General features: G+C 57.8%; 1 protein-coding gene and 1 long non-coding RNA gene across 2 annotated transcripts in view; one reads left to right on the forward strand and one right to left on the reverse strand.

The window, feature by feature from the left end:
• The window catches only part of NHERF2 (NHERF family PDZ scaffold protein 2), a 40889-nt gene that overhangs the window by 16715 nt on the left and 11305 nt on the right, over positions 1 to 12869 (forward strand). The window contains exon 3 of the mRNA XM_069810506.1: positions 11445 to 11621. Coding sequence (XP_069666607.1) covers positions 11445 to 11621 — 177 coding nt within the window. The remainder of the gene's footprint in view (positions 1 to 11444; positions 11622 to 12869) is intronic.
• On the reverse strand, positions 6204 to 7403 carry LOC138690578 (uncharacterized). Its single transcript, XR_011329371.1, has 2 exons — positions 6674 to 7403; positions 6204 to 6551 (listed from the first exon to the last, which is right to left on the reverse strand). It is a non-coding gene; the product is annotated as an uncharacterized lncRNA (long non-coding RNA).

Below are 12869 nucleotides of genomic sequence, written 5' to 3' on the forward strand. Positions count from 1 at the left end.
CGCTGCCTTCCTATTGCCCGCAGCAATCCCTCCCCTGCTGGGGGGGTTCATGGCAAGCGTGGGAAGGACTTTTCCCCCTGTTCCAGCAGCTCGAGCTGTGGTTTGAGCCCTGCGCAGAGCGACCGATGCTCCTTGCCTCCTTTCCCTCCTACCCACTGGAAAACAAATCCGTCTAGATCTGATGAGATCCCTTTACATCCAGAATGGAGAACCAGTGTTTCTCTTCTGGGACAAATCCCAGCCTGCAAGGACCCACGCTGCCACCCCACATTGTCCCCAAGCCGATCCCTCCGGAGCAGGGGAGCTCGCAGGTATCCTGATTGCGTGTTCCTTTGGCAGCTCATGCTGGAAAAGTTGTCTCTTAAAGAAAACACATGCACGTGGCGGTTTCGGTCTCCTCCGTCCTCCCTCCCCGTCTCTCCCTGGGCTGGCCCAGCTGCTCCCTGCTCCCAGCCAAGCCTGGGCTGCTGTTCCTGGCTCCAGCCTTGCCCGGGGGAGAGCGCGGGTGCCTTCGCTGTCTGAGGCTGCTCAAACGCCAGCAAAGCAGAGTGGGGGAAGAAAAAAAAGCTGCTTTTTGCAGCTTGTGGCTGAGAAATTCCCCAGCTGTAGGATTGCTGAGGAGCAGCGGGGACAGCTTGGCATCGTTGCTGGGAGGAAGGCGGATGGGATCAGACAGACCCCACGGAGCTGGACAGGTCTGGGGTCCCGGCATTAGCCAGCCGCCCTCGCCAGGGGATGTGCTTGTCAGGGACCCTCAGCCAGGGAGTCCCCACTGGGGACGCGTGGTCCTCGTCAGGACGTGGCCCTGGCTGCAGCCCCTCTCCTGAGAGACCCCTTTGTGCTCGGGGATTTCCATAATGCCACGGCCGAAGCTGCGGCACGCTGTCGGGGATTTTGGAGAGGGGCAAATCTAGGCTTACCCCCCTCACCTTAGGGCATCAGCGGTTGATGAGGTCGGGCTCTTAATTTCTTGGGCAGCAAATTGTTTAAAGGTGAAAGACGGGTGGGAGGCCCTAAGTGAAATGCTTTTCCCATCACCCCGCTCCGGTGCGCGGTGCCCAGGGAGGGGGGGCAGGAGCTGTGCTGTCCCGTGGGGCAGCCCAGCCTGGCAGGCACTGTCACCGTGGGCTGGAGATCAGGCGTCCTCCCCACCCTTCACATCCTTCCTGCTCTTGTTTTCTCCTGCCCGGCAGTTTCTCGGGATAATAACCTTTTGTCGTGTCTGGGGCCGTGGCCGAGGTCTGGCTCTGTGGCAGGGTGCTGGCACGGCCGCCCCGCTCTCCCGGGGGGTTTGCATCCTGGAAGGGACCAGGTTGGGGTGAGCAGGCTTGGGGGAGACCTGGACGCTTTGGTTCGTGGCTCAGGCAGGGTGCGTACCCCTTCTTCAGGCAGTTCCTGCAGTGCCAGGGGACAGAGAAGGACCTCATTAATTTTTTCTGATTGCTTTTGCATTGCCCTGGAAAGGGCTACTGGGTGCTGTGGGTCACCGGTGACAAGCCACACACGTCGTGTCCATGTCCCCCCCTCCCCGCTGTGTCTGAAACTGCTGCAGGGCTCCGGGCGAGTGTCTCCGGGGACGGTGGATCCCTGCCGAGGCGTGGTACCCACTGTGGCTGGCTGTGGGCATCATCCTTCCCCTCCGTGGCTGGAAGGAGCCGTCCTGCCGGCACGGCGTTCCCATTGCACACTAATCCTCCTCGGGCTGCGAGCGAAGGCAGAGCAGGGACTCGGTGTCACCCCAGCCCGCGCAGCCAGCTCCTGAGTTGGTGCTCCCGTCTGCCGCAGCAGACCCGTCGGAGACTGGAGACTCACTGAAAATATCCAAATTACCATATCAGCTGCAGCTTGGCTGTGGGTCCTGCTGAGTACCCATGGCTGGACACTTTCCACTGCTAATTGGAATCACTCGGCTGTCTCCCAGCTCGCCTGCCATCCTCGCTCGCTCCCTTTATGCTGCGCCTTGGCAGAGAAAGCGGCGGGACGCGTCCGAAGGGCGCTGGGCGTGCGTGCCGGTGCAGCCCCCGCTCCTCCAGCAGCCCCCCCCCGGGGCAGAGACACAGTGCCTGGCTGAGCCCCCTGGGCTGGCGTGAGGATGCGGGGGCAGCAGTGCTGCAGCCGTTGAGGAAAAGAATGCAAATCTCAGTGTCTTTTGCCCTTTAAAAACAAATAAATAATTTTTGGGGATGCTTCTATCACTCAAAGCCAGCTGGAGCAATTTAAATAATTGGAGCAGTTTGAATAATGGAAGCAATTTAAATAAGCTACGAAAGCCCAGATCTCGCGTTTGAGGGTGGTAGCCCACACGAGCGGGCGAGGTGCCTGGCAGTTTGGGTTGGTGGGGAGGTGAAGCTTTGACGCTGAGGTGAGGGATGCTGGCACCGCGGCACGGTTTGTGCCGGCGCCGGCGGGAACCTGCAGCAGCCCTCTTCTCCTCCCGGTGATGTTTAAGATAACTCTGCTTGTTTCAGGGTGATCACCAGCTCTACCAAAAGGTATTTCGTGGCAGCTCAGCTGTGTTTTGAGCCCCCCTTTTTCTCTCAGGGCAGTGATTGCTGTGGGCACTGCCGCAGTCCCGGCTCATTCCCGGGGAGCGCCCGAAACTTTCTCCTGGTTGTCGCAATGTGGAGGCAGCGGCTGCCACTGCCCAGGAGATGCTGTGAAGCAACGAGCTTTAAGACGTCGGTCAGGCTGTTGCGTCTGTATTGGAAGAACAAAGCGAGGTTTTTCTCTTTTGCCTGCTGGTGTCGGAGCTGAAACACCTCCTCGGCTAACGGGGCGGGTGGTAATTAGAGTTGTGGCTGTATAAAAATGGAAGCAGGTTGTTTACTGAGCTGGTCCTGCCTGAGGATTTATTCCTGGGCTGGCTGGTGGAAAACCTCCGAATTACCTCCCTTCTGCAGGTGCTGGGGGGGGTCTCGCCAGCCGGGGGAACCTCAGGGTGCTGGAATTGCCACCTTTCTCCCCAACCCCAGCTGCGGATGGGTGCAGCCCAGCACCACGGGGAAGGGGAACATCTGCTTGTGTTTCGGTGGGCCTGGCGTCCCACCAGCCCTGTCTCCCCTTCCCCCTCCTTTATTTATAGCATTTCACCAACATCTGGAGTTGGAGCAGATTCGGCGCTGGCTGACTCCGAGCTGGGTGATGGAGCTGGGTGAAACATGTGCGGCCGGGGGGGGAGGGAGGGACGGACCCCCCTGAACCCTTCCCAGCGGTGTGCGGGGGGCTGCAGCATCCCGGCGTGGAGCTGAGGACTGTCCGGGGGTTGGGAAGCCCTGGGAGCATCCTCGCTCTGCTTTTCCCGACAGTGGGAGAGCTGCTGTGTCCTCGCCCCGCGGTGTGGACCTGGGGGTGCTCTGCCCCCCCCCCCCCATGGCGTTGCTGGCTGGCGGTCCCGCTTTCTGGCTTGGTTTCGAGGTTCCTTTGACGTTTGCTATCAGCGGTCAGCCCTGTCCCTCCCGAAAAGCGTCACTGAGGTCCTCCTGGCCTGGGGTGGCAGGGGGATGCAGGGCTACAATAGACCCCTTTCTGGTGCTGCTTTAATGGGAAAATTTGAGTCATTCCTGGGGGAAGGGGAATGAAAACCAGTCCCGCTGTAGCAGGCGGCGGATCCCTGGCACGGCAGTGAATGGAGGCAGTAATCCCGCTCCTGGCTGTGGCATGAGCCCAAAGCCTCCCTGGTTCTCATGGCAAGCGGGGCTGTGGGCACTGCCGGCAGCCGAGGTGAGGGCTCTTGCTTCTCCCAGCTTTCTTCATCTTTGTAGTGTGAAAGACGGCGGGTTTTCACATCGGGGACATGCGGACCCCCCCTTCCCCTTCCCAGATCAGGGTCATAAACATCTGCTTAAAGTTAAGTGTATCCCTAAATCTGTGCGGAGGCAGCGGCCTTTGAGCTTCCAACAAAATTGTAGTAATAATAGTGGCAATTAAAGCTTGCTGGCGGCTCAGCTCGGCTCCCATTATAACCGTTACTGCCAAGGGAGGGTGCCCGTGTCAGGGCGGGTGTAAATGGGCCCCTTGTTCTGGCATTGCTGCAGCCCCAGGCCCCCTTCCTGCATGAATTTCTCCCCCCGCTCGGCTCCTTCCCAGCTCCCAGCATCACCCCTCGCTGCTCTGCCTGCTGGTGTTTGGGATTTGGTGGGTTTCCCGGGTTGCCGGAGCTGCCCTTCTCCTCTGCAACCCGAAGGGCGTCCGCCCTGTGCATTCCTCCCGTGCATCCCTTGGGGCTCGCTGCCTGCAGCGGTGGAGAAGCCAAAGTGCAGGGGATGGAGAGGTCCTGGCTGGAGGTGAGACAGCGGGGATGGATGCTGAGGCCCTGAGCAGTGTCCCTTCTCCCCCCCCAGGACATCTTGGTGTCCTGAGGTGGCCATGGAGCAGGACGGGAGCCCAGTGTCCCCCAGTCCTGGCGGGATTTGCCGGCAGAGGTTTTCTTTGCAGGGAGCAGGCGAGCAAAGGAGCCATTTTCTGACCGAAACCACATGTGAAAGGAGAGGAAACGCTATGGGAGCTGACTTAAAAGAAAATATGTTAGCAATGTAAATTAGGCAGGAATGCTCCTGCCTGTGTTTTCTCCAGCTCGGCTGAGCAGAGGCGGAAAGGCTTGACGCGTTGCAGGGTGATCCGGAGCCTGGAGCACATCCAGGGGTGCAATTCCGAACAGCGGCGATTAGAGCCTATTTGGCCACCCCCGAGAAGCAGCGAAGCCCACCGGGCTGGGCCATGGAGGGATGGAGCCGGTGCCGGGAGCAGCCCCGAAAGCACCGGTGGGCGCAGAGTGCTGCGGGTGAGGTGGTCCCAGGCAGGATTGAGCCGATTAGGTGGCGAGCCCTGATCTCCGGTGATTACGCACAGTGATGGAGCTGAGGCGGCCGTCAGACCCGTGGCGGATGAGCTCAGCTCGGTTTGAGCAAATCCCCGTGCCGGGAGGGGGGTGAGCGGGGCCGGAGCTCCCTTTCCCATTGCAGTGCCACCGTGGGACACCGCTTGCTTCCCGGCTGTGCCGAGAGCATCTCTTCAGCCTCGGAGCGGGGGGGTTCAGGGGGTGAACCCCCTTGCTGAGGTGCACAGCAGCATCGTGGTTTCGGCGCGTCGGTCTGCAGGAGCGGCTCTGCCCCGCGGCGTGCCGATGGTACCAAACCGGCCTTGGCCACTAGACTAGTTCTGTGTCTGTGCGTGTGTGTGCTCAGTTCTCCTCCTCCTCCTCCTCTCTTGGAGGACCTGGAGAGCCAGGTATCCGTGCTGGCCCTGGTGTTTTATTCCTGGAATAAACCCTTAAAGCGTGACTTTTCAAGGCGTTTTAGCCCATTTGCCTGTGTAGCGCGGGGAACTGCGGGGTGGAGGGGCTGGAGATGGTGCTGGGACCCAACGTGGCTGCGCTCGGCCACCGTCGGCTTTGAGCATCCTGGGCAGGGAGAGACCCGCGGCCATTCTGGCTGGGTTGCCCAGGGCTGGGCGACAGCTCGCCCACCTGGGCTGGCCAGCGAGTTTGCATCGTGCTCAAAAGCACGTACCGATGCCTGCGCGACGGAGGTCTTTGAAAAACCCTTTTCATCCCCAGCCCTGCCCAAAGTCACTCTGCGGGTGATGGTTGGAACGCACAGGTTGGTTTTGGGAGTTAGTGCCCTTTGGGAAGGTGGAGGTGGTGGGCAGGGGCTGGTGGGGGGGAGCGCAGGGGCTGGAGCTGGAGCTTGGGACTGGGTCGGCGGTGATGGCGAGCGGGTCTCTGATGCTGGCAGCCTCGTGGTCTTGAGCTTGGGCTGGCGGGTGGGTGCCGGAGCCAGCGAGGGGCTTTTCTAGGGGCAGGTGGGTTTTGCTTGGACAGCGGAGCGTGGGGGGCTGCTCTGCTGCCCCTCAAAACCCGGGAGACAAGTTTGTTTCAGGAAACAGAAAAGACCAAAGTGCCGGCGGTTTGGTGCTTCTGCGAGGGGATTCTGCTCGCTTGGAGGTTGGCACCTACTAAGTAATTGCATGGAAACCCCTCGTTAATCAGAGTGGGTGACATTTAAGATACCAGCTCCATGGTGGAGTGTGCTTGGAAACATCCGTCAGAATGGGAATGGTCCCAGCCACTGCAGGGACCTGCACGAGGGTGGCACGAAGCTTGTGCTGCGGTGTCCTGGTAAGCCAGGGGGTGTTCCCAGGGGACCCCAGTTCCCAGCAGCAGCACTGGAAACTCTATCAGAAAAAAAAATCAGATGCTGCAAGAGTTGCAATGAGATTGTGAGAGCTGGCAACACCCAAACAGTTTTGTTTGGTGTTTTTTTTTTTATTGAAAGCATTTCATTGTTATTTAATGTCTTGTTTGTGCATTTTTAAATGGACCAGCTTGAGCAGCGTTTCCGAAACCTTTTTCCTTCTAAAATGACGATTTGTCTCAAGCGACAGCTCCAGGGGTGGTGTGGCAATGCAGCTTATTGTCCAAGCAGCATTTATCTGCACATGCATGTCTGTGGATGGGTATAGCCAGTGATGCTTGTAGGTGGAATATGCCATGCCATGCCATTGCTTCTTAATACAATTTATGAAATTAATGGTCACTGGTAGTATCCAGATTCCTAGAAAAAAAATTTGCTTTGTTTTGCAATTATTTTTTGCATGCAATTTTTTTGCACGCAAATAGTCAAGAAATACAGTTTAATTATTGTTGCTTTCTAGTATACGTGCGAATTTAACTTACCCAAACTAGCTTTTATGTTCTTGGCATGCGAAAGGGCGGCAAAGCCTCCTCTGGAGCAATACTGAAGCGTTTCTGCAGGGGTGAGTGGTGGTGAATTTCTGGGGAGCCCAGATAACGTGCCACTGTTACAGGGAACGCTTCATCGCAGGGCTTGAGTTTCACAAAGGCAAAGTCCCCCCGGGAGCTTAGGAAATATCTTCCCAGAACACAACCAGGGAAACGTTGGCACAGGTCGAAAAGAAAATAAATAGCAGAGCTGGCAAGAGACGCAGCAGCTCTGTGTCAACAGAGCACGTAAGTGCAAAGTGTTTGAGCATGTGCTCGGGTCTGGGTGAAGTGAGGGGAGCGTCAGTGTTTGCAAAGCCCCTCTCTGGGATTAAGCAGAGTTGTGGTCTAAGACCTGTTTTTTCCAGTGGTCGAGGATTGCGTTAGTTGGGAGGTTTAAGAGCCCAGCGAAAGCCCCAGATCATCTCTGCGGGAGGATAAGCAGTTCTGCCCGAGGATTTCTGCTCAGAACAGATGCTGAATTGGGATTTATTTATTTATTTAAAACAAAGATCTTTAATTCATTTCAGTTAAGGACCTTGAATTCAAGATTTTGTGGTGAAAGCAGAGCAAGTCCGCATGGGACGTGGCACCGGTTACTACCCTCACAGCCAAAGAGATCCTGCAGACGAAGGTTTCCCCTGTGTGGTTTATTTATTGGGTAATTTGATTTCCCTGGTGATCCCGGGGGATCCCTCGAAGGCGGAGGGACTGGCCCTGCCGCCGTGTCTCCCCGCAGCCGCCTGCCGAGGCCGGGGGATCTCTGTGCTGGGACGGCAGCCACAGCGCGGTATTTTCGGGTGACTTTCTTGGTGCTTTCGCACTGCTGCCGGAGCTGTGACCCTGTAAAAATGGAGGAAGAGGAAAATGGTTTAAAAAGGTCCTTTGAAAACCCAAATAGGTGATCCCAGACGCATTCCCCTCTGCTTGCGAGACGTGCCCCCTTTTCCTATCTGCACAGAGCCCTGTGCATCCTTTAAGGTCGCGTGGATCTGACCCTCTTTGGCCGGTTGAATCATTTCCTGTTTTCTTCAGTTTTTGAAGAACTCCAAAGCAAGCTGGAAATGTTTGCAGTTAGGGTGAACCAACTGCGCTGGGGCCATGGGAAAAACACAGGCGTGCTAAATCTGCGGAGGGAGAGGATGCGAGGCAGAGGGGCTGGTCCTGGCTTTTGCTGAGCAGGTAGCTGAAACGCTTTGGGAACCCTGCCTGGTTTTAGCAGGAGATGGGTTTTATCTATCAGTGGATGGTTGCACTGATTGGTCTCGATGTTGCACCGATGATTTTTCCCTTTTAAGAACCGATCTGTGCATTGAGGTGTCAATGCCAAGAGCATCTCCCCGGGCAGGTGCCTGTGGGTCTCTTTTCCTCCAAAAGTTGTCCTGGTAGCATCCCTGCGCCCTGCACGCTCAGGTGCATTGTGTGCACGTGAGCAGTCAGTAAAGCTTTTCTTGCAGCTCTCTCCATGCTTTGTTTTGTTTGTTTTTTATACAACCCCTGCATTGCTAAATTAATCTCTGTAAATCTCAGGTACAGTTTGCAGCTGGTCCGAGTAAGCCTCAATGGCCACGATGGGCGCTGCCGACAGCAGCTCTCATTTGTAAGCGCTTTTTGAAGAATTTGACACCCTGGCCGCGAGGACTCAAGGTGGCTGGAGGGCTGGTCATCTCGCATCCCTCTTTTCTTCCCGGATGCTGGGATTGAGCTGGTCGAGCTGGTCCTGAATCCTGACCCACCTCTATCCCCACTGGGCATTGCAGCCACGGCCAAAGTTCCTCCCTGCTTTTTGCCCCAGGACTCTGGGACCGACCTCATTGCTCGCTGTCGGAGAGCGCAGTCGGCACGCACCCACGCGAGCGGGAGCAGACGATGGGTGCAAGCGGGAGCAGATGGATGCGAGCGGGAGCAGATGGGTGCAAGCGGTTGCAGCTTCAGCTCTTGCTTTGCCCGGGGGCTGCCGAGCGCTGGCGCTTGGCCATGGGGAAGGCTTTGCTCTCACCTCCCTGCTTTGGGGTTCGGCAGAGCTGGGGAGCCCATGGCGGGGTGGGGGGGGATGGATGTCAGGCTGTCAGCCCCACGGGGGCTGTGTTGGGAAGAGCTCAAGGTGAGGAAGCAAGTCGCAGAGGGAACGGAGGAGGAGGTTTGGTGCGGTCAGCCACCCTGGGAAGATGCGGCCCTAAGTGATGGGTTGGGGGGAAAGGTGGCTTTTTTGCATTCGTATTCCCAACAAAGGGCTGCGCGGGGATGAGGGCTGCAGTCACGCCGGAGTTGTCCCCTGAACTCCTCCAACCCCCCGTGAAGCCCGCCAGCTTGAGTATTTCGTAAGCAGCTCGAAGAGAGCTGTGCTGGGATATTTATTTACATCCCATCGAGCCGGCGGGTGCGTGCGGGGTCGGAGCGAGCTCCGGATGGGGCGAGGGGGAGTTTTCCCCCCCGCAGTGAAGCAGTCGTGGTGGGTTTCTGCCTCCCCTTGCCCTGTCCCCAGGTCTCACCCCATCCCCAGGTCTCACCCCATTGCATTAAAGCCCACAACAGGCAGCTGGTGCTGGGGAGGGCTGTCCGGAGCCCCTGCTTGCCAGGCGGCCACGGTCACAGCTCACAGCATGGGGACATGTGCTCTCTGTGGCATGAACTGGGGTATTTCTCGCTGGGATTATTTGGGTTTATCTCTTGTTTTCTGTGGCGTCTGTCCCCTGCCAGCAACAGCAGTGTCACCCCGGCTGGGTGTGTTTGTGTCACCGATGGTGCCTGTGCTCGGTGCGGGTGACGGCTGATGCCCCGCGCCTGAGGATCCTCTGGCCCTGAGCTCTGCAAAGTGGGGAACCCAGCTGGGGACAGGGACGTGCATTGAATAATATTTGTCGTGTTTTGCCATTTGCATTAACGCGGTGCCCCAGGGGCAGAAGGACGCAGTGGGGCAGCCGGCGGCTCCGCGGTCACGCCGGAGGGGAAAGGCAGCAGAGCCGTTCCCCAGCGTGGCAGGTCCCTGGGGGAGACTGCTCTGTGTCCCCCCACCTGATGCTCCTCCAGAAAAATCCCTCTTTGAGGGGATGAAGAAGACGGGATCAGCCCCCAAAGCGACTTAGCCATGGCGGTCCCGGCAGCAGGAGCCAGCAGCTCGCCAGCAATGCTCGGCCACCCAGTAATCGGCTTGCTTGCACGCTGTGCTTCTGCTGCGGGAATTGGGCACTGACCCTGGGGGTGCCGCTGGCAGGTCGCTGAGTGCTGATGAATTGATTCAGCTCTTCACCGCCCTCCGTATTTGCCCCACCGTGACTCGCGGTGGCCAAAAATCACCTTGTATTGTTGCAAACGGAGTTATTCCCCATCGTCATTGGGGCACGCAGGGACCCTGCGGATAGTCCAGCTCCACGGTGGCAGTGGGAAATGTCCTTTGGCTTTTTTGGCTCTTGCCACGCGGGGTCTATGTGCAGCTGGAGCCCCTTGGCATCGTCCCTGGGGTTCCCTGCGTGGGTGGTGGCCAGGCCAGGTCTCCTGGGCATCAGCCATGGGTGCCCTCACCTCCCGCAGCCCTTCCTGCAGAGGAAGCGGCTTTTAAGCAACATTGAGGGTATTTTGCAGAAATAACCCCGAGGTGCTGCCGGTGCGAGGAGCCGTTGGCACAAGCAGTTCCAGCACGAAGGCAGCACAGCGTGGAGGAGGGAGGACATCTCTGGGTATGTGGCAGGAGGGGAGGGGGTGCAGGTTTGGTGTTTCTTGGTGCCTCTCGGCCAAGAGAGGAACGTGGAGAAGATTGCTGCATGGGTTTTTAATTTGCAAGGAAAGGCTGTACCTGCTTTCACCATAAATGTGATTTGAAAAAAATGTCGTCTGTTAGCAGGAGGGGAGTGGCATTTCTTTTAACGAAAGATTAAACCTCAGCCACAGGGGATGTTTTCCTTAAACCACAGATGAAAATGAAAACCCCGATCTCCGGGGTGGCTCTCGCCGGGGACGCGGTGCTGTGCCGTGAGCCGGTGCTGCCCAGTGCGTGGGCTGGGAAGGGGCTGTGCGGGGGCTGGTGGGGAGAGCAGGGAATGTAATGGGTCCTGCAGACCTGGAGAAAAGCTAGTATTTGTTGCTCCCCTGGCTGCCCTGAGGAGCTGTAAAGCATTTTCCATGGGATGGGGGGAAGGCACTAAACTCCTCACGCGTTCCTGTACCATTCATCCTATAGCAAGCTCAGCCTTTGGATGCTGTGGGAGCTGTCAGGCGTGGTTCGTCACCCCGGCCCCCAGAGCCCTTCCGCTGGGTTGTGATCATACTTGCAGGTGATGCCGATGTCACCAGGACCAAGGGCATGGCAATGCCTTAAATAAATAACTAAGGTTAATCCAGTGTCTCAGTGAGCCTGTGTGCTTCGCCTGGGCTCTCAGGTTTGGTTCCTCCCTGCCCAGGGCTGCAGCCGTGGGGGTCAACTGCTGCTGGGGGGGTCTCTGCGTATGGGCGGACTTTATCTGGGCTGCTTCTGGTGAAGGAAATGCATTTTTGTTTTGTTTTAATTTTTCTGGAATGGTTTCGGACAATTGATTTTCTAAAATAGACTCAATGAGAGGAAATTCATTTGTTAACCTGTCCCCATTCTGGGGAACAGGAGGACGGGGTGCAGATACGGTGCTTCCTTGGTAGCTTTATTTACAATTGCATCTGCTTTAGGGCAAACCCAAACCTCTAAATTAACCGCCATGTTTTGTCTCCCCTCCCCAACCCCTCCTCTGTTAATCAGGATCTAAACGGACAGAAGGAGCTGTGCCCACGTCTCTGCCACCTGAAGAAAGGCCCCAATGGCTACGGCTTCAACCTGCACAGTGAGAAGTCCCGGCCAGGGCAGTTCATCCGCTCGGTCGACCCCGACTCACCAGCCTCCAGAGCTGGGCTGCGGCCCCAGGACCGGCTGGTGGAGGTAACAGCATGGGGACTCGGCACCTCCCTGCCTGGGAAGCCTTTTGGGGTTTCCTCGGCATATGCTGCACAGGATGTTCAATCCTGCCTGGTCTGGCAGGAGCGGCTGGGTCCTGTCCCCCTCGCGCAGGTGGGGAGAGGGATGGCAGAAGCGATGGGACCCTTAGGAAGCCTGAAGCTGAAACCAGCCCCCATCCCTTGAGCTTTTCCATCAGATCCCCCCGTGTTCCTCCATAATACAGAGCCATAAGACCGATGCGGGTGCTTAGGCAGTGGCTTTGCGGTCCTTTGGCAGCTCGTTCAAAGCAGGCACTTGCAAGCGCTGAAATCTAGATGATGCTGCTGGCTCTGGCTGGCACAGAGGAGGGGGGGAGCGGACGAACTGTTGCCCCTGTGCCCATCCGGGTGGCTCGGGGGTGCCAGCGGGATCCCACGGACAGATGGGGTGTTTGATGGGTCCCCGTCTTCCCCCCGCAGCACAGCGAGCCCCGTAGTCGGTGGCATTGCCTGATGCCGCTCAGTGCTGGAGCTGGCTCTGCCCGCTGCAGCGAAAGGGGCACAGGGACGGATGGGACCCGTCCCACCACCAGCGCAGGGGAGGGGGTGACCCCCCACCCAGCCACCCTCCGGTCTGACGTCCTGCCGCGGGCGTAAGGATGGGTTGGTGCTGCCCAGCCGAGCTGATGCGCTGCCAGGCAGGCGTTTGGAAAAAGAGGGGGAAAAGCTTTGGAGAGATGTTAAGACATGAGATTGTGAATGACGGGGAGAAACCGCTCTTGAAAGCAGCTTCCTGGTCACCGAGTGCTGGACAACACAAGTTTCGATGCAGCCAGGAATCATCCTCCCTTTGGCTTGTTTGTGTCTTGTGTTTTTCCTGAAGAATGAGGTTTTTTCCCGTCCAGAGCTGCCTCTGCTTTGAGCGGCGCGCGGACAGAGGGACAGGCAGGGCTTGATCTGGCAGCCGATGCCCCAGGCACGGCAGCCATCACCCTTTTTTGCTGCAGGAGCACCTGGATGTCCCCTGCTTGGGGTGATACGTGGTCCCATGGGGACCAAGCCGTGGCCCTCGCTGCCGGCTCAGAGTGGGAACGGGCTTTGCACTCCTGGAAGAAAACACTCGCATCCCGCAGAGCCGGGCGAGTTGGGGAAATACTAAGACCAAAGCACTCGCCTGCTTTCTAGCCCCGTGAATAATTGTTCCTCAGCTGGTGGGAGCTGCTGCCTCTTCCCAGCACCTGAAAGTTTAATG

Source organism: Haliaeetus albicilla, chromosome 22, assembly GCF_947461875.1.
Source record: "Haliaeetus albicilla chromosome 22, bHalAlb1.1, whole genome shotgun sequence".
NCBI lineage: Eukaryota > Metazoa > Chordata > Aves > Accipitriformes > Accipitridae > Haliaeetus > Haliaeetus albicilla.